Consider the following 25,057-nt stretch of genomic DNA (forward strand, 5'->3'; position numbering starts at 1 on the left):
CCTGCAAGGGTTAGCAGCATGCCAAGAGTATATATGCATACAAGTATGGGTATGTGCAGATGTGTCTGTGTGCACTTGCGCATGAGCTGCGATTGTGGGAAGAAGCCTATGTGTATGAGTACCTGTGTGAGCAGCAGGCTTATGCAATTTGAGAGAGGGAGTGAGCATTTGTTTGTATACACATAGAGATACACAGTTTGAAATACTGGGAGACTAAAGTCTCTTGGGGCCCTAGGAGAATTGCTTGGGAACTTACTGTGGGAGAGGAACTCGCTGAATTCTGGACTGCCATTGAAGTCTCCACAGAGACCACAAGTCTTGTTGGCGTATTTGGTGTCCAACTCCAGCTGAAATTAGAGGAGACATCAGATACCTGTTCCCACTACATATACCCCAGGATGTAAAATATAGACGGTGAGGGTTCTTAGAGGAGACACAAGCCAAAAGACCCTCCCCCATCAGTCATCTGAAGGCTTGACTCAGAGCAGGGCTCAAGAAACCACCCCATGTACACAGGCTCTGTGTCTGGGGCCAAAGACCCCGAGGCTCTGTTGATATCTGAATTCTCACCTTCCCTAGCTGTGTGGGGCCTATGCCCCCTCTCCTTACCCATCTCTTGATTTCACTAAGAGGTTCCATCCTTTGCCCCCATTTTACCAGAAGGCTATGCCCACCCCTACTGCTGCCAACCCCCCCCCCCAGCCAGGAGACTCTACTCTCCCTTACCAGAAGACTGTCATCATCATTCCACATGAAGACCAGCCCCAGCCTGGCCACCACCTTCAGGTAGCCATTGCTGAGCTCAATGAGGACCCCAGACTGGCTGAAGGGCAGCTGGACCCTGTAAAAGAGAGTAGGGATAAGGTACTGAGGGGTATAGAGACAAAAGAGACCCCAGGTGAGAAGATCCTTATAGCCATGTGACAGAGACATGGACATGCAATTCCAGTATTAAGGAAGAGTTTAATAAGCGGCTCTAGCACAGGGTTTGCTCCTGAGAGTAGAGCCTTGCTAACAATCCCAGTGTCTCCCACAACCCTGAGATACCACCGAGCACCTCCATCACCCATCTAATACTGCCCAGACTCACGGGTGGTTATTGACTAAGACGGAGCTCTTGGTCAGCTCAACAACTAGGCCATCAAGCTTCATGACCACCCTGCTCAGAGTGGTAGAATTAGACTCCTGGCCACGACGGAGCTGGATATTGAAGTCCTCATAGGCAGCCCCACAGTGTGAAGAGAACACATAGTTGCAGAGACCAGGGAAGTAGAAGACCTGTCCATCGAAGGTCTTATAATGGAAGTTACCCCATGTGCTGCACACCCGCCTGGTATGGGCTGGGTTGAGAGCTGTGGACAAATCAATAACCAGCTTTGAAGGTACTATTCTGGTCCCAGAACCCTGATGTGCCCTTCTTGTTCTGTCTTTCACAGGGCCCCCTTTTCATGCACCACTGAGAGCAGAGAGGCTTCTGCCCACAGTGGGCATCTGAGATCCTATCTGACTTAGAAAGCCCTGGGACCAGCTCACAGCAGCTTTGGATACCCCCTTAACCTTTCCTATGTTTAAGTATTATCCAGGACCAGGTACCATTGTCTAAATAGCTCTCCAGGCCTGAGAGAGAGAGAGAGAGAGTACCTCAGCTAAACAGGCCTCATTCCTAGATACATTTTGGGGTTCACTCACCTCGAACCACAGGAATGGTCTTCAAGGGTGGGATGATGGTCACCCTACTGAGTGGAGTACCTATGGAGGCAGAAACTTGGATCATGGGGTGCACAGTGAGGTCATGGGGTCACTGTGGCCCAGAGGAAGAAGCTAAGGGCACAGAGCCAGCAGAAGCAGACACCTAGGTCTCCAGTCCAGCTTGGACGCTACTGCCTATTGAGACCCAGGTTGGACATGGCCCAGCCTGAGGCCGATATCCAGCATTCTCTTTTATCACTGACCTCTGAAGCCATCGTCCCTTAGTGGCCTCAGAGCCCAGAAACTTCTGTTCGCACATGGGGCTTGTGTCCTGATCCTCACCAACACCAGAATCTAGGCCAGCAGCTCAACCTCTCATCCTCTCCCTTTCTAACCAGTTTGGATAAGTACAAACTGCAAGGTGCCAGCTGGCCCCTGAGGCCCCTGAGTCCCCTGAGACCCCATGAGGTCACTGAGACCCCATGAGGCCACTGAGACCCCACACGGCCCCACGAGGCCCCACGAGGCCCCATGAGGCCCCTTGTTTTGACATATGTCGCTGATTCCCTAGTTCCTAGGGTCAAGACACAAAAGGTGAGGGAGGTGTTGAAATGGTGAATCGAACCAAGAGAGATAGCAGTAGGATCTACATGGGCGGAGCAATGAGCCCATGCTGCACAGAACCTAGCCCAGTCAACCGGACAGAAGTTCTGAAGTTCCCACCTGAGCCTGAACATAGATGCCTATGACACTTCCATAGGCTGGATCAGTCGGGAACAGGAGGTAGCTGACCATAGACACTCAGCTCCAGGTTCTGATTCCTCAGCGTGCTAGCTGAGGAGCCATTAAAGCAGCCCTGGGGGACCCAAGGCCACATGCTGGTAGAGTAGTGGGGACCTGTCAGGATAATGGGAACAAAAGGCTAAGACTCACCAGCATGCCCTTGAGGGTGTTCATGGTAAGATTTCAGAGTGTCCTGATGGGCCTGACCTGCAAAAGAGGAGATAGGCCTAAGCTGAGAGCCAGACAGGTGCCTTGGGCAGCACAGGCTGCTGTCCACCAGTAAGCAGATGGAGAAAGGGACATAATGTATCAGTAGTTAATGACCCTGATGTAAAGTCAGCTTAATGGTGGGCAAATGGCCCACCCCCATACCTACACAAGAGGGTTTGAGCACAGTTGGGACTGGCTTACAACCTAAGTGTAGTTCCCTGGTGTCTCCACCTTGCTAGGGCCAAGCTAAGGGAAACCACATTTCTAGGACTCTCTTCTGTGCCTGAGACACCCACAGTTCATGGTTTCTTGTGATGTTTTGCCAGAAAGGGTTGTGAGCATATGAGCAGGCTAAGAGCCTACCCTGACCAGTTTGGGGGGCTTTGAGACATAGCCTTCTGCTCTCCCACACATTGGATGTCCAGCCTCAATCCCCCTTCATATCAGAGTTACTTCCCTGCCTCTTAAGTCAGAGACTGAAGATGTCAGGTCACAGGCAAGGGCGTCATGGCAGGACCCTCTCACAGACACTTAGAGACCCAGATAAGACTGAACTTCACTGCCCACCTGAGTCCAGGCTATGGGGGAATGAAAAAAATCTCTCTAAACACCTCGGGAAAGCTGGACACTTTGAGTCTTACCTGTGTGTTGGCTGCAGGCCAGGACCAGGGCTAGGACCCAGAATGGGACCGATTTTCTTCGGCCGACACCCATGCTGTGGGGCATGGAGAAATGTCCCCACTGGCAGCCTCTGAGGAGAGACTCTTGTCATCAGCTGCCTTTTGTAGTCCAAGAGCTGGCTCCAGCCCCGGTGGCTTCACGTGTGTGGGTGGGGCAGGCCTGTGGTTCCCCTCACCCAGGTAAACAGCGAGCCCTCAGTCACTTCAGGCTGGTCTGTGGCAGCAGTCAACGATGGGTGTGCCGGCAGGTGGAGCCTGGTTTCCCCGAGGCTCCCCCAGGTCTCACCTGTGTACTCTTCCCCAAGTAGAACCCACCCAGATTTTCCCAGGCCACCTTCTAAGCCATGAGTTTTTGGTACCTCAATATACACATCTTTCAGCCAGACCAAACTGCCTTTGAGACTCCCCCTGAGCTTGTCCTAGACGGTCATCCTGCATTTCCTTGGAGAGGAGCTCAAAATTACTAACCTCCAAAGCAACCCCTACCCAGCTTCATGCTCCCCAAAACCTGGGCTATACCTCAAGTTCCAAGACCCAAGTGAGCAGCTGCAGCAGAGGCTCATACCCACTGGATGCCAGAAGCCAAGGCATTTAATGCGCGCTGGGCTGGAGAGATGCTACTGACTGTGCCTAGAGGAGCCTGTGCTCCCTGTCCTGATGCCCAGATGAGAACGCATTGTGCATCCTTTGTCCAGACCAAGGATGACAACTCTGGACCTTCTCTGGGCACTGCTCCTCAGTAGCCAGACTCCCTCAGCCAATGTCAGCGCTCTGTTGCCCATGGGTAAACTGAGTGAAGGACCCTACCAAGGGAGAGAAGAGACACTGGCCCTCTCCCTGCTGGAGAGAGGTCAAAGGTTAAAGAAAGAGCTATATTTGAACTTTCTGGTTGCTTCTGGCTTCCCTTGAGGTCCATCTCAAGCCTGTCCTGGCCAGGTGGTTCTCTGTACTGCCCTTTATGCCTGCCATGCCTTGGTCCCTGTGTGTGTGTGTGTGTGTGTGTGTGTGTGTGTGTGTGTGAGAGAGAGAGAGAGAGAGAGAGAGAGAGAGAGAGAGAGAGAGAGAGAAAGAGAGAGAGAGAACACTTCACACATCATAGGAGTCTGAGAGCCCAGAGGAACTATGAATAAAAAAGTGAATGAATCAGTAAAGAAAGTGAACAAGTAAATGCGTGAATGAGTGAGTGAATGAATGAATGAGTGAGTGAGTGAGTGAGTGAGTGAATCAGTCAATGAGCAAAACCAGATGAATGAACAAATGAATCGAATGCAAAAGTGAGTAGACAGCTCAGTAAATGAATGGATGGTTAAATCAATCAGTAAGTGCGGATGGACGGACGGATGGATGGATGGATGGATGGATGGATGGATGGATGGATGGATGGACGGATGGACAGATGGACGGACAGGTGGGTGGATGGATGGATGAATGGATGGATGGGTGGATGGGTGGGTGGATGGGTGGGTGGATAGGTGGATGGATGGATGATGGATGGATGGACGGACAGACAGGTCAGTGAGTAAGTGAAGAATGAAGATTAGAGGAGTGGGTGTGTGAATGAGGGAGTGAGTTGAAGGGCAAATGAATGAACAGACACACAGGAAAAGATGTAGGTGGTAATAGAATGTATGAGCTAGAAGGTTGGGGCTTAGATATATGACAACCCCCTGAACCAACCACAACTCTTGCAGAGCTATGATTGGCCTTAGCACAGAACATGGAACCTGGAGAAAGGTCGGGAGTGAGTCCTTGCGGTGGGGCAGGCTAAGTGGATAAGGCTCACTCTGGACTGTGTGGTTTGTGACCAGTGCCATTGAAGAGTTCATAAGGAGCTGTGGGTGCCACAGACTGGGAGCAGCACATGACCATGGTCATGCCTTCTTCACCCTTGACAAAGCAGGGGGCTCCCTAGCCAGCAGGATTTATGGCCCTAGCACAAAAATGCAGGTCCACATCACATCTTGACCTCTGGGCCCTCTGAGTTATCAGCCTGGCTTTGATGGATATCATGCTTAGTGTCTAAGACTGGGTTAAAACACAGTAATCTGATCCCTTGACCAGCTCACAGAAAAGACCATCCCTAGACCATTGCACACAGAAATAGTCTCAGGACTGCTCTGGAGAGAAGGCCTGTGTGGCTGCCTGGTCCTGTTCTGGCCATGTGGGTGCTGAGCTTCCTTGAGTACCCAGTTCTGGGTACTTCAATCATTGGACATTGGCTACCAGGCTTGTTAGCTGTTCCCATGTATATTCTGGACCATTGTCAGGTCCCAGTACTCTCCCAGAGGCCTAGCAGTCTCAGCACTCAGGATTCACGAATACACTCAGTAAAGCTCCAGTGGTTTCTGGCCTCCTGCCTCCTGCCTCCAGCCTTATCCTGACACCTATAGTAAGATTCAGCCAGACTGGTGGACTCTTGTCCCTACTTCCACCCTGGGACTGAACCTGCCCAGCTTCTGATCAAAGACAGGTATGGGAGCAAGGGGTAGGCCTAGAAGCCAGGGTGACAAAGCAGGATGGATCACAGATGGGGGCTGTTCTCAGCTGCTGGAGCCTAAAGGACATACAGTAAAAACACTGTGCACATGGAAGCAAAGGGCATGGAGTCAGGGCAGTGGCCCAGAGCCTTCCTTTGGCCCCTAAAGCCATTAAGCTCAGGGCCTGGGCTGGGCTGGAGCCCTCCCTTCAGGAGCTCACTACAATCTGGCAAGGAAAGATTATACGCCAGCCGTTGCCATGGAGTTAGGGAAATGTTAGGGACCAGAACAGGGCAAAGGCCATGACCATATTCCAAAGCATCACTGTCACACTGTTGTCTGACTATTAGTCCCACCTCTGCCAACGCCCCCCCTCCCTAGCTGCAGTTTGTTACAGGAAGCCAGTATCTGATATCCTCTTGATCTTGGCAGGCTAGCCTGGTGACTCAATAGAGATTAAGCTGGATTGCATTAGGATCAGCCCCGGAATAGGGCAAAACATAGCCAGTCTGGACAGCCTAGAGAATTAGAGATGTGGCTACCAATGTGAAGACTCCATGACCCTCACACAAAGACCCCTCATCTGCAAGTCTAGCCCTGCTTTAGAGGATGCTTTGAGTTCTCCCTGGGGCAGTACACTTGTTCCAGCTCCCTTCCCACCCTTAGCAAGAACCCCTTAGGAGTTTTCTTGTCTTAGACAAAGCCTTAGGCCTACACCCTCTTAACATTAATATATCAGAACCACTGTACTGCCTCCTGCCTTCCCCAGTCCAGCCATAGCCTAACTCTCAACCCAGCCTATCACTGGTCCAGAAGAGCTGATCTCAGATCTCAGCATCTGGAGCTCCACAGCTGGCATTTCCCCACTACCCACACTTCTCCCTTCCAGTTTCTAGGCATAGTCCTGAGGCCTTCAGGTCAGCCTCACTCTGCCCAGAGAAGCCCATAACCCTGCAGCACTGTGTAGACCTGAGATTTCTTAGCTCTCTTAATCCTTCCTAGGGGTGAGTGATAAAGGACTCTTCCTGAAAACTCAAGGGTGCACTTATCCATAGGGTTTGCTTCCTGGGCAGAAGATAACACCCTGCATGTGGTAACAGACAACTATGTGGCTCCTTGACCAGCCCATCATCTACTCCATGCCTCAGGGTCCTCATCTGTAGGAGCTGCTGCATGGTAAACAACCAGCCCAGTGATGAACTGGATCCTATGCACTGCTCCTTGACTCTGGAAACATACTCTGTGGCAGTCCACCCATGTCCTCCCTAGGAATAGTGGGGGTATCTCTCCATTTCCCAGAGATGTTAGGCTAATCAAGGGTCTTGAAAGCATTCCTGCTTCCTCTTCCAAAAAGCAGAGTGGCACTTCCTAGCCTGTCATTTTGAACACATTTGTGTATCAATCATGATGCATAAAAACTCAACAGGTTTTATGATCCTGATGGCTTTTCGGCCTCTTCTATCCTATAGTCAGATGATACATGGGTGTTCTGATATCCTGGGTCCGGGCTGAGCCTCTCCCCAAGTTTAGCTTTGGTTACCAAGATGACATCTGGGGACATGGAAGCTTCATGGGAGCTTCATGAGAAAGACCATCTTCCAAGCTGGCAGGAAGTGCCACCAACTGAGGAAAGGGACGACCCTAGCATGGTTAGGCAACCCTGCCACTTTCAGGAATTGTTTCTGGTATTGACAGAGGGGGCAGGCTGAACAGTGGATCTTTACCAAGACAGGAACTTCCTTGATAAGGAAGACAAGCATCTTAAATTTCTCCAGCTTTATTTGGGAGGGCCCAAAGGAGAGATATGATGAGGAAATGACATGGGCGGGGGTTCTGTTTTACCCTGCCCGGAAGGAACTGAGAGCTGGCCTGGCCTGCCTGAGGCTAGGGACTGCACCCCAGCATCAGAGGTTTAAAAAAAAAGCGTCAATTTGATTTTGTGGCGGGGCTGCCATGATTCGGAGCACTCTTGAGCTTGTTTGTTTCTCTGAATCATTCATTAGGCAAACAGAATTCGTCCCAAGATCTGGCTGGGCAGCTGAAGGAAGTTCTAACCCCGCTGGTTCTGGTTCTAGCCAAAGGGTCAGTTTTTTGGCAGTGTCCACAGCAAGGACCACATAGATGGCTACTAAAAGTAGCCAATGCTGGCCTCCCATGTGGCTGGTGCCCCCAAACACCAGCTTCTACTTGCCGTGTTTGGAAGTATGTAGGGCTTTCTCCTGCTGTCTCTCAGAGTTGAACCTCCTTTCTTGCCCTATATCCTTTAATTTCTCACTTTTTATTTTGGCCTCTGATCATCTGACAACTCTAGGGACCCAGGTAGCTTCAATGTAGTGCCCTAGAGAATGTGAACCTGAAGATAACTTTGGAAATAGATAGGACCCTGAGGCAGAGCACCAGACCCAAATCCTCCTCTGGGGCCATCACTCAGCCAGTCAGCCCAGCCTTCTTCCCACCCTGAGAAGTTCTGGGTCTGATTCAGTCAAGCGGACCTTGCTGGTACCGTCCTTGATCACCCTCCAAAGAGCTGTTCTCCCCACCCTGCCTGGAGGGTCTAGCCAGGTTGCACACTCTTTCAGGACCACCCTTTACACAGCTTCAGGGGAGAGAAGGGAATACTGCCTTTCTGGATCCCCAGGGCCAGGCTGTAGCCAGACCACTGGGACATAGAGAGTAGTTCTGACCCTTTGGACAGAGAAAAACCCTAAGTTCAAGTTGCATCCTACACAACAGGGTCAGTGCATTTAAAGAACACTTCCCTCGATAACTAGTCATGTCCAGGGGCTAGGATTACTCCGACAATAGAGTGCATGCCAGACAAGCACAAGGACATGATGTTTGGATCCTCTGAACCCCATCTAATGAAACCTGGCAAATATAGAATACCAGCACTGGGGAGTCAGGGCCAGGGGTATCCCTGGAGCCTGCTGATTACCAAGCCCAGTAGAATCAACAACTCCACAGTCAGTAAGAGACAACCTGCCTCAGAAACTAAGTTTCAGAATCACTGAAGAAGATATAATACCCTGTGACCTCCACAAGCAAATTCCTGTGTGTGAGCATGCCTGTGCATGTGTGTGCACACACATATAAACACAAGTATACACAGACACACACACACACAATCATATTTATTGAAATGTATATTCATCAATAGGTACTGCTTCTGGATGTACACCCAGAACAATGGAAGGAGTCTCTCTAAGAGATGCTTGAATATCCAGGATCAACTGCAGCACTACTCACCAGAACCAAAATTCACTGGTATTTGCATGAGGTATTCTGTATCCACATACCAGGATGTTACCCAACATATACCTGTAATCCTAGCACCCTGAGCCTGAGGCAGAAAGATAGCAAGTCTGAGGTCAACCAGGACAACATAGAAAGATATCTTGTCTCAAAAGTCAGGGGCAAAGAACTGTGGCATGTGAGATAAATCAGACACAAAAAGATACATTTCTGGGCTGAGCCTGGTACAACACACCTTTAATTCCATTACTCAGAAACAGAGGCAGGTATATCTCTGGGAATTTGAGGGCAGCCTGATCTACTAACTTGTTCCAAGACAGCCAGAGCTAAGACCTTTCTTGGATTGAGAAGGGGGGCGGCGAAGGGAGGGGAGAGGGAGGGAGGTAGGAAGAAAGGAAGGAAAGAAGAAAAAGAAGAAGGAGGAGGAGGAGGAAGAGAAGAAGAAGATTCTACAGTGTTCCACTCACAGAAGGTCCCTAGAGCTATGGGATTCCCAGAAACAGAAAGCGGAATGAGATGCCTGTTACTAGGAAAGGCGTGGAGTCGGCGTCTAACGTGGACAGTTTCAGTCTAGGAATATGGAATATTCTGGAAGTAGACAATGGGGATGGCTTCACATTTGTGACACAGGAACTATGCATTGAAAAATGACTGGGGTGGTTAGTTTTAACTGTCAACTGGGCAATCACCTGGGAGGAGAGTCTCAGTGAGAAAATGTCTACATTGGTTTGAGCTATGAGCACATCTGTGAGACGACCAGCCTTAAAGTGAGCTACACCATTTCCTGGGTTTGCGTCCTGGTGTGTAAGACTGAGAAAGCAAGCTGAGTGGTAGGCATGTGCATTCCCTCTCTTTGCTCTTGGCAGAGGATGAGATATGACTAGCTGATTCAGGTTCCTGCTGCCTTAACTTCTCTGCAATGATGCAAACTTTCTCCCCAAAGTTAAAAACTCTCTTCATCCTAAGTTGCTTTTGGTCAAGGTGGTTTTATCACAGCAACAGAAATGAACTTGACACACTAAGGCAGCAGATCCTATGTGATGTATATTTTACTATGATTTATTTTTTTAAAAAATGGAAGAGAACCTTACTGCAACTGGGTTGAGAACTGTGTGTGCCCTCTCCCAAGCCTGGTTGACCCTTATTGTAACTAGATTCTTTTGGCTGCTTGGCTGAACCCCCACCCTCCTCACCCAAGAGTGTTCCCCTGGGATATCTGAGAATGAGGCTGAGATTACCACCAAACCCTAGCTCTAAGAGCAGCCAGACCAGGGACACTTACATTATGAAGTGAGGGGAACCATCCCAACACCAGCTCTGAAAGTACACAGGCTTCCTCCCACACTTTGGTCTCTAAGCACTGAGCAGGTAAATAATCCATATGTGTCCTGTGTACACAGCTCTGAATCACTGCCGCAGGCCAGGTCAGGATCCCAGCATACCAGCAAGCACTACTGGCCCATAGGTTCTGGACTCTGCCCTCCTTCACTCATGCCATGTGAGTCCCTGTCATCCATAGGTTCTGGACTCTGCCCTCCTTCACCCATGCCATGTGAGTCCCTGTCATCCAGTCAAGCCTTCAGTGAGAGCCCACCCAGAGCAAGCCTGACCTACCCTGTTTAACTAGGCCTGGTGTGCTCATCCTATAGCATACAAGAGTGGTGAGGTCCACCCAAAAGCACCAAGAACGTAAAAAAGACAGTCCCAGCAGCTGGCAGCAGCCCTGGGAGGTGGCATCACACAAGGGGCAGTGCAGATTCACCCACATGGTCCTTGGAATTATAAAACCACACAGAGGATGGTGAGGAGGAAAAAACACCAAAAAAACAGCAGAGCTGAGACCACAGCCTGAGGCCTAAGCAACTCACACCAGCATGGCTGCCTCCATGCATCTAGATTAGTCTACAGCATCGTGGTCAGGAGGGGCCTTGTCCTCAGCAAAGCTGTGTCTTCTCCCCAGCCCACCCCAGAGACACAGATATGGGCCCTCCCTTCAGTCTGAGCAGCAGTTATTCCCTGAGGACTAAGGATACAGAGATCTGTCTAGTTTATTTATGGCTTCTAGAAGCCTAGCTAGCATGTACTTGTTCAAGCCTTTTGTCGAGTATTTTTTTAATTAGGATATATACATCACAGTAGGGAAAGTGTTTACAAATGTAAGGACCTGAGTTTGATCCCCAGCACCCACATAAAAAGCATGGTGGTGTTTGCCTTCAATCTCAGTGCTGGAGAGTGAAGATGGAAGGACCCCTGGGGTTCACTGGCCAGCCAGTCTGGATGGATTGGCAAATGTCAGTTTCAGTGAAAGACTGTCTAAAAATGTAAGGTGAAAAATTACTGAGGAATGATATTTTCCAATGGCATGCGCGTGTGTACACACACACACACACACACACACACACACACACACACACAGGTTTTAGGTGTACTTTAAGTATAAACTATATAAATCACCTTTGGAAATACACTGTGAATCTTTGCACTACCATTTGATGAAATTCCTGAGTCAGTTGGTACCCAACTTATCAGATCCCTGTCTTACACCCAGTGTCTTAGCATTCAGTTCAAGTGGCCTTGGCTTAAGACTCCATCTACTTTAGGTCAGGCAGACTCACCTCGTGTTTTTTCCCAGGATGTTATTGCCCTGATTTCACCTGTAAGACAATGAAGCATTTGAGGGGAGATGGGGTGTGACATAAAATCTGATCTAGGACTTGTCCTCGTCCATTTCCCCCACCAGTTTGCCACCGTGCTGCTAATTTTTAACAATGGGCTTGGGTGTGAGTCAAATGACCATCTGGGTGACAGCGTGTGCCTGGGATCCTTGCTCATTCCATCTCTGTCCATCCCATCTGGACCTATAAAGGTTCGAAAATGGCGTCCTCTAACTTAGCTCTAGGAACCACAGGCCCAAGCAGACTTTTCAGGATGACCATGTCACTGCCTAGAAAGAAATCTGCTGAACAGTCTCAGGGAAAGTGACATCCCAGCAACCCTGAGTCATCTGTCCTTCGATGCCAGTCTCTAAATTTCTTCTGCTTTCTCTAGTTTCCAGTGTGGAGGTCTCCTGTATATTTTGTTAAATTGATTCCTCGGTATTTAAAGTATTTATTATTTACGTCAGCTGAGGGATGCTGTTTCCTAGTAGTCTGCTGATAGGCCATAAACATGTGCATCTAGTGAGCAGAATGTGGGGTTTCACCAACAATGTGGTAACTGACAACTGTGTTAGTCTCAGTAACACACCTGCCTCCGCCCAACTTTCTATTACTTACTTTCTTGCTGAGACAAAAATGTGTAATAAAAGCAACTTAAGGAAGGAATGGTTTTGGCTCATAGCTTGAGTACACTCCTTCCTGGAGGAGAGCTCATGGTTGCAGGGGCATAAGGTGTCTGGCCACACTGTACCCACAGATAGAAAGCACTCATCTCGGGGCTTTTTCTTTTTTTATTCAGACTGGAACCCCTGTCCATGAGATGATGCTGATCACACTTAGGGTAAATCTTCCCATCTAAATTATCACAGTCCAAACACTGCCTCACAGACATGGTGATTCTAGACCCTGGCAAGTTGACAATCAGTATTAACTATCATGAATGTCTGTGTCTACTTCTTTCCTTGACAAAAGCTGAAAGCGTGGCTGTACAAAGGATCTTGGGATAGGGTGAGTGTCCTGGGTTTTCCGGGGCTCTGAGTGATCCCAGTAACTCTTGCAGAGATGAAGAAGTGAAGGTTTTGGAGACAAAGAGGAGATAACAGCCAAAGAATACAAGTGGCCCTGGATGAAGGAACATGAAGGAAATGGATTCTCCCAAGAGCCTCTGGGAGAAATGGGGTCCTGGTGACCCACTGACACCCATCCTCCTGGACTGTAGCAGTACATCTGTGTTGCTTTGGACCACTGAGCCTGGAAATATTCCTGTGAAATTCCCTGTGTTGAAGATTCACTGAATGGCAAGAACTTTATGAATGTAGAGATGGAAAGTCGCAGGCAGAGAGCCCAAGTTATCTTGAGTTGTCTTTGGTCCAAAGATAGCCGCTTATCATCTCTAAATCTAATCTACTGTCCTTCCAACTGCCAAGTAAAATCTTTGGGACGTATTGACTTAGCAGACAATTAGCTTCTTCCAATTCAAAAGCTAAGACTCTCAACAGATAGTATCTGAGACCTACAGCAGAAAATTTCCGCTTTGCTAGTAGTGACAGGCATCCCTGTCTCTTCCCAGGAGGAAACAGAAAGATTTGACCTCTCACCATTAAACGCAGTGCTAACAGATTATTGTATTTGTATTGTGTGTGCACATATGTATTTATTTGTGTGCACATGTATGTGTGCTCATGTGTGTGTGCATGCATTTGTGTGTGTGTGTGTGTGTGTGTGTGTGTACGTGTGTGTACATATGGAAGTTAGAGAATAACCTCAAATCTCTTTCCTCAGGAGTTGTCCCCTTATGTGAGACTGGGTCTCTCACTGATCTAAGCCTACCAAGTAGATCAAGCTGACTGGCCAGTGAACCCCAGGAATCTGCTTGGTTTTTTTTGTCCCTGCCGTGCTGTGATGACACATACATGTCACCACACCAGGCTCACTCCTCCCACGTCCTGCTCCCTGGACCCCAGGGACTGAGCTTAGCAACCAGCCACCACTTCATCCCCACAGCAGGGTTTGTCATTTCCCTGAGGATATTTTCTGTGTCCCTATCTCTCTGAAGCTTACAATTGGCAGTTGAACTTTCCAAATGCATTCTTTTCTGTCCACAGGCTACACAGCCAAATGCTTCTGGTTGCCTAGTGTTTGGAGGTTCTCTTGACATTTTCTGTGATTTCTGGCTTGATTCTTCTGGCACTGGACTCAGTATATGTGAGTTTGTTTGAGATCCCAGGACACTGAATGCCTATACCCATTGCATGACTTTTTTTCCAGCAGAGACATCAAGACCTATCCTCATCCCAGATAAGGAGGGTACCAGCTGACCAAAGATGAGCCTGTCCAAGTCCAGTTTGGTGAATACGGCAGCTGTGATTTTCATATTTACTACCAAGTATCTGACAGGAAGCATCTCAAGTAGTATAGGTTTAGTTTGGCTTGTGGTTTAAGAGAGTACAGTCCAGTGAAAACATGAAGACAGGAGCAACTCAGTCTGAGGCAGTGGGAGCTCACATACAACCACCTAGAGCAAGAAGCAGAGTTAGGCTGTGAATCCCATGGTCTACCACAAGTGACCCACTTCCTCCTTCTAGAACCCACCTCTGAAAAATGTGCCACAGCTTCCCAAGATAACACCTCCAGCTGGGACTCAAGTTCAAATGCAGGAGCTTGCATGAGCCATTTCACTTGCAAACCCCAACAGTAAACCAGTGATTTTATTAGAGTTACTGGTAGGAGTGTGGGTAAATCTCAGGCAACTGCGTTACCATAGAGATCTCAGCCTAATCAACCATCCACCTCTTGAATGCTTTAGCACCCCTCAAGACCATATACAGTTAGGGCAAGACCCATTACAGGTCCAGCTGAGGCAGAAGAAAACAGTAACCAGAATCCCAGTATCCTGTGACTCTCCATCTATACAGGACTATTAACAGCTCTGTTGCCCCAGACCACGCTATCAGCTGCATTCTTTTACTTAGCCCCTTGCCATGACTGCAGGTCCAGGTCTTCTGTGGGTCACTACAGCAGCTCTGCTTCCAGACAACACCAGTCACATAACCTGGAGGAAGCAAGTACTCAACAATGGTCCCAGGGCATTTGAGAGGAGGGTGTGTGCCCCAGGGAGGAGTGCCCAGGGATGAAGGCTAGGTCCTGTTGGCGGGGAGTATTAATCTCTGCTATATCCTTGTTGGTATTCAGTCTCATTGTTCTAACAATTGTTTAAAGAGGGGTGTCGGCGTTTCTAACGATAACTGTAAATTTGTGTTTCTCCTTTTGTTCCTACCAGGGTAGGCTTAGGCTTTGCAGATTTCAGTTTCTTCATCTAAGGTCCTGACCCTTCTGTTTCTTGGAGTTGCCCCTACTGTAATGCCATTCTGGCTGGAGAACAGCTCTTCCCACACTTGGAGGATGCCTTGTCACTTTTGAACTCTGTGATTTCTAATAGAGAATCTGCTAAGTTGGTACTTCCTGTACGTAACGTCTTTCTCTTCAAAACTTGTTCTCCTCTGTTTTCAGAAGTTTGTTGGTTCTTAGGGTTGCTCTTGCTTGAGGTTTGTATGGCTTCTCGGGCCTTCGTGTGTTTTGCCATACTCGAGAGATTTAACTTTGTTAAGAGTTATTTTTCTTTTTAATTATTTGTGTGATTGTGTGTTTGTGCATGTGAGGTCAGGTACCTGTGGAGGCTAAAAAAGAGAGTCAGATCTCCTGGATTTGAGGTTGAGGGTCATTGTGAGTATGGATGCTGGGAACACAACTCAGGTCCTCTACAGAGCAGCGAGTGCTCTTAACTGCTGAGCCATCTTTCTAACCATACTCAGGATATTTCACCCTTTTTTGTTACTTTTTTTATGCCATACCCTCTGCCTCTTCTTCCATAACTCTCACCATTTTGTGAGTCAGCTTTGGTTACTATAACGCAAACACCTTTAGATAGACATCTTAAGTTGAAAATGGACAATAATGGCGTTGGATTTGGACTTGGGGCTCATGTTTTGGAGGTTCCAGTCTATAATCGTTGGGTTCGTGCTTGAAACTTTGACAAGGCCATGAATCACAGCAGAAGTGTGTGGATACTAAAGACCAAGCCTTAAACATATGGGCCCTTCAGGTAACACCAAAGACCAAACCATATGTGATGGTTGATATAGACTGTCAACTTGACACGATTCAGTACAATCTAGAAAACAAAAACTTTGAATATTTCTGTAAGGGAGCTCCTGGATTGGGTTGACTGGCAGAAAAATATCCACACCAAACGTGGCCATCACCATCCCATGAACAAAATAAAAGGGGGAAAGCTGAGTACCAGCATTCATCAGTCTCTCCTTCCTGTGGACTTGGCCTTGTGATGCTGCTTCCATGCCTTCCTCGCCAGGATGGATTGCATCCTTAAAATACGAGTCAGGAAAGGCCCTATGTTAAGTTGCTTTTGTTGGGTACTTGGTGATGTGAAGAGTAAATAACTAACTAACACACCATGAAGGTATCACTGGGCTCTCTGATGCAGATTGCTGGGGCTGTGTATGCCTTGCCAACCTCTGATGCTATACCTCCTCTCTAGTCTGCATCATCTTTGTTGACTTTATCTCTTCCAGTTCAGTGTTTCCTCCTCTCATAGGATCTTTCCCCTGCTTTCTATCTCTTAAGTCCACAATGGTAGCTACTTTCCTCATTGCTGTGACTAAATACAAGAGTCAATTTAAGGGATGAAGGGCTTGGTTTTGGCTCACGGTTTGAAGAGATACAGCCCATCATGGTCGGGAACTTATGGTGGTGGGCCACTCTATGGCCAATAGTTATTCACACCAATGGATCAGGAATCAAGGAGAGTTAGGCAGAACAAAGTCTGTGGCACACCCCTCAAGGCTGATCCTTCAGTGATTCACTTCCTTCAGCAAAGCTCCATCTCCTAAAGGTTCTACAACTTCCCCAGACAGTGCCCCTCAGTTGAAGACCAACAGCTGAAACAGATGAGTCTGCAAAGCACAGTTCACATTCAGATACACACACACACTAAGCTTTTGACATTTTTTTTATTTCTGTTATTGTAGCGCTCAGTCCTAAAATTTCCACTTGGTTCTCCTGGTTGTCTTTTTTTTTAATGTGTATGGATGTTTACCTGCATGTGTATGTGTGCAAGATATGTATGCCTAGTACCCAGGGAGTCTAAAACAAAGCATTAGATGGTTGTGAGGTGCCATATGGGTGCTAGGAATCCAACCTGGGTTGTCTGGAAAATCAGCCAGTGCTCTTAATCTCGAAGCCATCTCTCCAGCCTTACCCCGGTATTTTTCATATCTGTGCTTAGATTCTGTGTTCTTTGTTGAGCCTCTATGTGTGTTTTAAGCTTGCCTATGTGTTGTTCAATGGAATAATTTTACAAGTGGCTGTGTAAAGGCCTTGGTTGAGTAACTGTGTCATCTGTGCTATTTCAGTATTGACCTTTACTGATCACCTTTGACTTCAGCTTGAGATCTTCCTAGTTCTTGTACTGAATTTCTATCACTTTTTTAATCAAAACTTATGTGTTACAGTTTCTTTTATGACATTCTGCATTTTACAAGTCTTTTAGTTGGCTTCCCCTAGTACTCAGTCACCAGGAGGCAGAGGCTCACATTCCCTGTAGGTGTCTGAATGCCCAAGGAGTCTCTGCTCATTGCTCCCATTGGGTCGATCTTGCTTGGAGTGAAGCAAGTACCTTGTTACAACTCTTCACAAGTCCTCCACTGCCACTGTGGAGACTTGGTCACCAGTGTAAGGAAGCCAAAAAAGGGAGATGGGTACTTCATTGCTAATAGTGTGGTGGTGGCAGGGGTGGGAGAATCTGTGTATCCACATGGCCTTCACTGAGACCTCACTGGCCCAAAGGGAAAAAGAAAAGGGTGCCTAGCTGAGACGAAACCCAGCTAGGGTTTCTTACCTCCTCTGGCCTCTGCTGTCCTTTGTGCACTATTTTTATGTAGGGTAACTAAGGCAGTAATTCGTGTGTGTGTGTGTGTGTGTGTATGTGTGTGTGTATATATATGTATGTGTGTGTGTATGTGTATGTGTCTGTGTGTATGTATGTGAGTGTATCTGTTTGTGTGTTTCTTTTTATGTGAGTGGTACATGAAAGATAAGATTAAGACACGATCTTGCTGTGTATCCCTGGTACTTAGTATGTTGATTATAGATAAGGTCATACAGTGTAGCCTAGAATGGTCTTGAACATGTGGAAGTGCCTCATCCTCTCCTGGCTCATTCTACATTTTTAGGGTGTCCCTTTTCCTCATCACTTCAGCTCTAGAAAGCAAGACTTTGTTCCCTGCACGTCGCTTCTTCTTCATTGCTGTTCCGCTCTGCTGACCTTCTCGGCTCCATGTCTGAGACATAGAAGACCACCTGCTGAGGCCACCACCCTTAAAATATAATTCCAGGACGCTCGCCCCTCTGAGAGCTCACCCCTCTGGACTGGTTTTGCATTTCAGTAGATGAAAAGGAAGTTTTTAATTTGCACGTGAGTGAGCCAAAATGCAGATTCTGTGGGTTGGTTCCTCAGCTCCTTTTTGTGCTGTTCCAGGATTCCTAGTTCAAGGTCTGGCAACATTGTGCTTGCACCTCAGTCTGCTCTGTCTAGCAAGCTGCTGCCTCCATCACGAACTCTCCCCATCACGAACCTGCAGTTAGGCATCACAGTTAGCATGAGAAACCACCCCCTCTCACCGCAGACTCCTATGTTAGACACATGGATCCGGCATTCAGCTTGAGCTCTCTTCCTTTCCCTGAAAACTGGAGAGATTCCTTCCGGAGGAGCCAGCTGCCATAGTTTGAATATGAAGTGCCAGACTCCCCTAACTCATGTGTTGAACACATGCTCCTCACCTTGGAAAGTTCTGGAAACATTAGGTGGAGCCTAGCTGGTCGAAGTAGGTTACTGTCCTATGCCTTTGAAAGAGATACCTTGGCTCTCTGCTTCCTGTCTGCCATGACAGCAAGAACTCCCTCTACAACACATTTCTGCCATCATGATGCACAGAGTCCAGTGACCATACATAGATTGAATGCTCCCTCTGGAAACATGGGTCAAAATCAACCCTTCTCCTTTGGGCTGTTTACATTCAACTACTTTATCACAACAATGAGGAAATTGGCTGAGCAGAATGCTTACACTTCATTTGCTTCCTTGCACTGGTTTGGATCCCCTCTGATACTGTTCACCTTTCTCAACTCCTCAGGACCCTTTCTAAGCTGTCTAAATCTGTGACTATGAGTGGCAGATGTGCCCATCAGATGGCAGTCACTCCTCGGCTCTGAAGGGACCACCCACTATCTCTGCACACTCTTTCTCCCTGTTCACAGGGATCAATCCTCTGTGCCCTCTGCCTTACTTTATAATCTGTTTTTGCCTCCTGGACATTTTTTTGTGGACACCACTACAGCTAGGTGTGTGTGTGTGTGTGTGTGTGTGTGTGTGTGTGTGTTACTTACACGGCCTCTCTGGCCTCAGGAGCTCTCCCTAAGGTCTGTGGATCACTTGGCCCTTAAGTCATCATTGGTTTAAAAGCCTATGATTTAAAAAACCAAAGAACTTAAGCTCCCTAGTATGTCCACTGTGGGTTCACTGGACCTCTCCTCTTGCTGATGGAGGATCAAGAGGATCCCTGGGCACCATAGCAAAGAACAGAATTAATGACAATTGAAAATCTGCCCAAGAGCATTGTAAGAAGAGCCGATTTTCCATCACTTTTTATTCCCCAGGCAGGGATCATAAGTGTGAATAAATAAAAAAAGGTGTGACTGTGGAGCACCAGGTGTGATGGAGGGGACCTAAGCTTGGAAAACCATGGTTGAGGGTTTGGGGGAACCCCCTAAGACCTCAGAAATCAGGGTGATAGTGGCAGGAGTGAAGGGTGAGAAGAAGCTGGGGAAGAAGAGAAGAGCCTTGTTCAGAGCCCAGACAATCCCTGTACTGACCAGAATTCCCATGCAGGGCTCAGGGGAGGTCTCACTTCAGAAGGAGAGGCAGCAAAACTGACTTTGCCATAAGCTTCCCTCCTAGAATTGTTGAGGTCCAGAGAGGCTCAGAGCCTCTGCTTGCACAGAACCATATTCCTGCTGGAATTTTTGCCCTCCCTGCCTTTGACCAGGGATCTGGCAGTCTCAGGGACACCCAAGCTCCTTCTCAGACAGCTTCTGCTTCAACCCAGGTACCCCCTCCCCCTGCCTCTGGGTAGGGCCAGGTCGTCTGGACTGTGAGGCTCCTCGGCCCCCAGCTTTTGTCTCCAGAGTACTTGGAATAGAAGAGGAGGCCCCACACAAAGAGTTGTTTGCCTTTCCCCCAGCTCTGGGAAAATACTTTGGTTGTTAGCCAACCTTGGGGCCCAGGCCCACCAGCTATAGGTTGTGTTATTCATCCATTTGAGGTTAAAGGGTGGGTCAGAACACACTCTAGAGGCTGCATTTCCTGCTGAGAGGACAGGGGCTTTGTGAAGGGGTCTTGGACATAGAACATTTAGATAAGTGGATGTGGGACTTATGGGGGACACCATATTTAATGGGGTGTATAACTCTGGCCCAGACCGAGAGGAGACATGCAGGATGTTATAAAGTGGAACCCGATAATGCTAGGTCTAACCTGGGAAGCCAGGCTGTCTGGGGTAAGGTGGGCTCAAGCCAGCCTGGCTCGGGGCATGGTTGGATGCAAGTGAGCTTTGGGGTGGGACAGAGGAGGAAGTGGACTTCATCCCTGCTACCCAAGCTCTCCATTCAACACCCTGTGCCTCTGTTACTGTCCCCAGGATCCTTTCCCCGAGTCCTCCAGCTGTCTAGGCTCCCACTCCATCTGTCCCTACTCTTGCCATCCCTGCCACCTACAAGACAAGCACATGGCTTGCCACTCAGCCCGGAGCTACCTCATTCCCGCATCTGTTATTCTCTTACAGGTCACTGTGAGATGCTCAGAACTGTCTTGGGATAAGATCTGACTGCAAAAGAGACAATGCCATTGCCAAGTTCTAGCTCCCTTGCTGCGGGTGCAGTCTCAGGAACTGAGCAGAGCAAACATAAGATGCATTTAGTCACACAAGTGGCCAGTCCCAGCTACAAATCCCAGTGCCCCCTCCCCATGGTCCACACACAGGGGGTACATGCTTGATGAGGAAGGCTGCCTCTGAAGACTAAACAGGAGCTCAAACTGCCAACCTTGGCTCCCATCCGTCTTGTCCCCTGGGGCAGAAGGCCCCTGGCCTGGCCTCTTCAACCCTCCCACTTCTTGCTGGGAGCTAGGCAGTACTGCCTCTCTGTAGCCTGGGAACACCTCTCCCCTGGGCCTGCCCAACTCCACCTGAGACAACATCCTGGCCTTGATAAAGCCTAAGGCCGCACGCTAAGCTAAGCAGCTTATCAACCACAATGCAACCGCACCCAAGAGGAGACACATTGAGTATAGATAAAGGGACAAATTGGTGGGTGGTGTTCCCAGATATCCATCAAGACCAGTGCCAGAGCTTGGCAGGCCCCTCTGCCAGCTTAGTGGGGGAGCCTCAGGTTTCTCTCTCCCTGTACCCCATACCTGTCAGGATCATTTGAAGCTGTGGCAGATATCCTGGGCAATGGCCCACCACAAGTGGCAGTGGCTGAGCCTAAGGGTACCATCTACTGGAGGGAATCAGGAGAGGTCTTGATTGCCTTCTTGATCAGCTGCCTCTTAGACTTTCAACTCTCTGTGCTCCCTGGCCAGGCCACAGTAGCAAACAGCTCTAAGCAGAACAATAGACCGTAGGAGTGGGCCCAGCTCTATCAGGATTTGATAGGTATCTTTAGACCTTGGCTTCCCCAGACACAATAAGGATGTTGAGACAGGCCCCATAAAGTCCTCTGATGTCCCTACAGGGTCAGGGAGTACCACACACAGACACAGAGAGAGAGAGTGGGGGGGGGTGGCATGAGCTTGAGACACCTGTAGTAGGGGAAGGAGAGAATATTGGAGAGGGTGGGCTTCCATGGCTACCAGTATCCTTGCATGGTGGACACTACTTAGCCACCACTCACTAGGACCAGGGCCTATTGCTGCCAGTGGCAGGTCTGACTTTCACTGGGAACTGCCTTGTCTAATGTCATATTCCTTCTGCAGCCTGCTGGAAGGAAGGCACAAGGCCAGGGCTGGACGTTCTGGAATACTATAGCTTATCGTATACCTTATTCCAAGGGTGACATCCTATGAGTGTCCAATAAACCATTGCTCACAATGTCAAGGTCCTATTCCTCAGGCACTATGGAGGATGGGATATGTATGCTGCTCTCAGGGGGATATATGATACAGGAAGCCCCTCTGGTCTGAGTCCCACCTTGGTGTCTTTGGTGCTTGTACAGGCTCAGGCAGGTCATGTAAGAAGCCTCTGCCTGCAGGGCATGGGAGACAGTGGCCTTGACTAAAGAAGTGGACCACAGAGCAGAAGGTACAGGTTCACGTCCCTGAAGCCTACAGTGGGAGGATGGGGCTGGGGAACCAGGCATTTCCAGTCTCCTCTGTATTCAAGGACCATTGACAGTCATGTTCATGCCCCTGCCCCAACCTCACACCTCACCTCCCCTCTTTCCTGACCTCCTGAGGGCACTTGGGTAATCACACATCTCATTGGCTTGATTTGGGCCCTACTTGACAACTGCCTTTTGTTGTTCTGGCTTGACCCTTTAGCCACTCATTTCCCTCATCATGCCAAAGGCTTGAGGTGTCCCTGGGCTCAGAATCCATAGAACCCTCACTTACATTCTGGTGTCCTTCGTGCTAGCCAGACAAGGGGCTGTAAGATATAAGCCAAATTATGAGAGACACACTGTGTGAATGGGTCACGTGCAACAAGATCTGGTGCAACAAGATCTGAAGGACTTGGACACAGGGCAGAAGACAGCTGGTGGTCCCACAGGTTATTCTGCTGTGTAGGACATGGGAGTCTGGCTGGACAAGGGTCCTCACTGCCATACACATTCTACAAAGAGCAGGGAAAGGACAAGACAACCATGAGATAGCTGCACAGGGTTCCTAGCCATTCTAGTCTTCTTACTGTGGCAAAATACTTGACAAAGCAACTTAAGGAAAGTTTCGTTTGGACTGGCAGCTAAGCACTCAGTCCATTGTGGCAGAGAAGACATGGCAGCAGGAGAGGAGTGTGATGTGGGTGGTCACCCTGCATCTGCAGTTAGGAGAAAAGGAGAGATGAACGCTGGTACCCAGCTCACTTTCCCCTTCTTCAGTGTAGGACCCCAGCCCAAGGAGTGGCGCTGCTCACATTCAGGGTGGGTTGTCCCACCTCAGCTGACCTAACCTAGAAATTCCCTCCCAGGCATGCCCAGAGGCATGTCTCCTAGGAGATTTTAACTCCTGTTTAACCATAACAATAGATGACCATTCCAGGATTATGCAGACCTGTGATATCTATGACCTCAGTAGCGTGACCTCAGGAATGGGGGGGGGGGTGCAAGTATATACTCAGTTGCTACTCCTAACCCTGATATGCCTTGTTTGGAATGAGCTGGACACTTGGAGCAGTAGCCACTGGTCCTGATACACAGCATGCCACCCAGAAGGATCAGGGAACTAGCCACTTGGAGTGAGGATTGCACCCTTGTGCCTCTGAACAGAGCCAAGATGGGTGGAGTCAGAACAGTTAAGTCCCTTTGCCAGAGCTTTTGTGGGCTCCAGATGTCTTAGATACAGGCATTTGGAGAATCCCATTCTGGTCAGCCTACCTTCCTGGGTGGGTAGCACACACACATGCTTGATTCTAACAAGCCAGCTTTTTGCAAACCAGGTTCATGTGGCTTTACCTTCAAGATCCAAGAGGTGGATAATCAAGTAGCTAACAGATACCTGGACAAACGGAGTGATCCTCTTGTCCCATGTGTGGTCATCTTCATAGGAGGACATTACTCAACCTTTAGAAGAAGAAGGATGATACTTGCCATGAATAACCTTCAAAGATGCTGCAGTAAATCTAGCAGGACTCCATGTCTTGAAAGTTCTCATAGTTGTCAGATTCATAGAAACAGGGAGGAAAAAAAGATAGGAAATCGGGTTCTGAGGAATCCATGCCTGACAGGAACATGGATTTTTTTTTAAGGAAGTTCTGGAGGTGGATGATGGTGACAATTATGTAACAATGTGAGCGAGATTTATACAGCTGGGATATACACTCAGACCTGGGTATGATGGGAAGCTGCTTCCCCAGGCCCTTTTTCTTATAACATGCTTTGCAATGTGGTGAACTACAGGATAAAACACACCCTCATGACCATGCGGACTGCACAGTTCTGTGGCTGACACATCCACACAGCTGTACGACTGTCACCCACCAGAGCTTCCCTGGGTGAAGTGGAGACTGAGACTGGATTTGGGCTGTAGTGATGCTCGTCACTCACAGTCAGCACAGGACAAAAATATCCACTGCACAAAGGCATGAAAGGGTTGCATGAGGATGCAGAGATGTCACCCCTTCCTGACACTGTATCAGATACACTTATCAAGAAGGGACCAGGAAAGAACTGGTGGAAATAGGGAGAAGAAGGGGGGCTGAGAGAGAGAGAGAGAGAGAGAGAGAGAGAGAGAGAGAGAGAGAGAGAGAGAGAGAGAAGGTCCCTGAGACTTGTTGGTCCAGACCACTTTTCACCACAGAAGGACTCAGCCTGAAGCCTGAATAAGAGACCTGGGGACTTTCTGTGGCCTGTGTTGGACACACAGGCAAGTGGTGGTGGTCTGAGCTATTCATTCCTTCTTTGATTCAGCAAATATTGACCAAGCCATGAACATGGGCTATTGGCCACTATGCCCACCTGCAAAGCTCATTCAATGTGGAAAGAGCCTTCTTACCAGCCTACGGGCTGTTCAAACCTGTCTGAACAGCTTAGCATTGGGTACCTGGGGGAAAGACTAGGCCAAGCCACTGAGCCACCACTGGTGGTTGTTGGTAGGTCATCAGGTATTTGGAAGATACCCTGTGGATGATAAAGGCTGCTGTTGGGGCTAGCCTAGGATTTCTTCCGGCTGAGATGGGTGGTTCCAGATTCCCTGTGGAAGTCTGAGTCACAGGCTATAACTCAGCCAGGTTCCTTGCCTATGAGTCGTGTACCTTGGCATGCATACTAGCAAAAGACTCATTTATTCACAGAAAAGGAAAATATCTTCTCCTACCACCCTCCTCCTTCAGAAAACAAACGTTGGGTTTATCTCTCCTTGGGCATGAGAACCAGCACTGGGTGGAGAGCGTATTCATCAGAAAAAGGACAGGCTGGCTCAGACCAAGGACTCAGAGCAAGAAAAGCACCTGCCACCAAGGTTGAC

The 25,057-nt window shown here is 48.6% G+C and overlaps 1 protein-coding gene across 1 annotated transcript in view; it reads right to left on the bottom strand.

The window, feature by feature from the left end:
• MUC5AC (mucin 5AC, oligomeric mucus/gel-forming) overlaps nt 1-3,396 on the bottom strand; it is a gene marked incomplete at both ends in the record, with an annotated part of 28,455 nt that extends 25,059 nt beyond the window's left edge. Inside the window, 6 exons of the mRNA XM_080912971.1 lie at nt 257-347; nt 727-841; nt 1,091-1,352; nt 1,690-1,749; nt 2,623-2,679; nt 3,324-3,396. Coding sequence (XP_080769097.1) covers nt 257-347; nt 727-841; nt 1,091-1,352; nt 1,690-1,749; nt 2,623-2,679; nt 3,324-3,396 — 658 coding nt within the window. The remainder of the gene's footprint in view (nt 1-256; nt 348-726; nt 842-1,090; nt 1,353-1,689; nt 1,750-2,622; nt 2,680-3,323) is intronic.
• Nucleotides 3,397-25,057: the final 21,661 nt, after the last annotated feature.

The sequence above is a fragment of the Micromys minutus genome, assembly GCF_963924665.1.
Source record: "Micromys minutus genome assembly, chromosome: 2".
In the NCBI taxonomy this organism is placed as follows: Eukaryota; Metazoa; Chordata; class Mammalia; order Rodentia; family Muridae; genus Micromys; species Micromys minutus.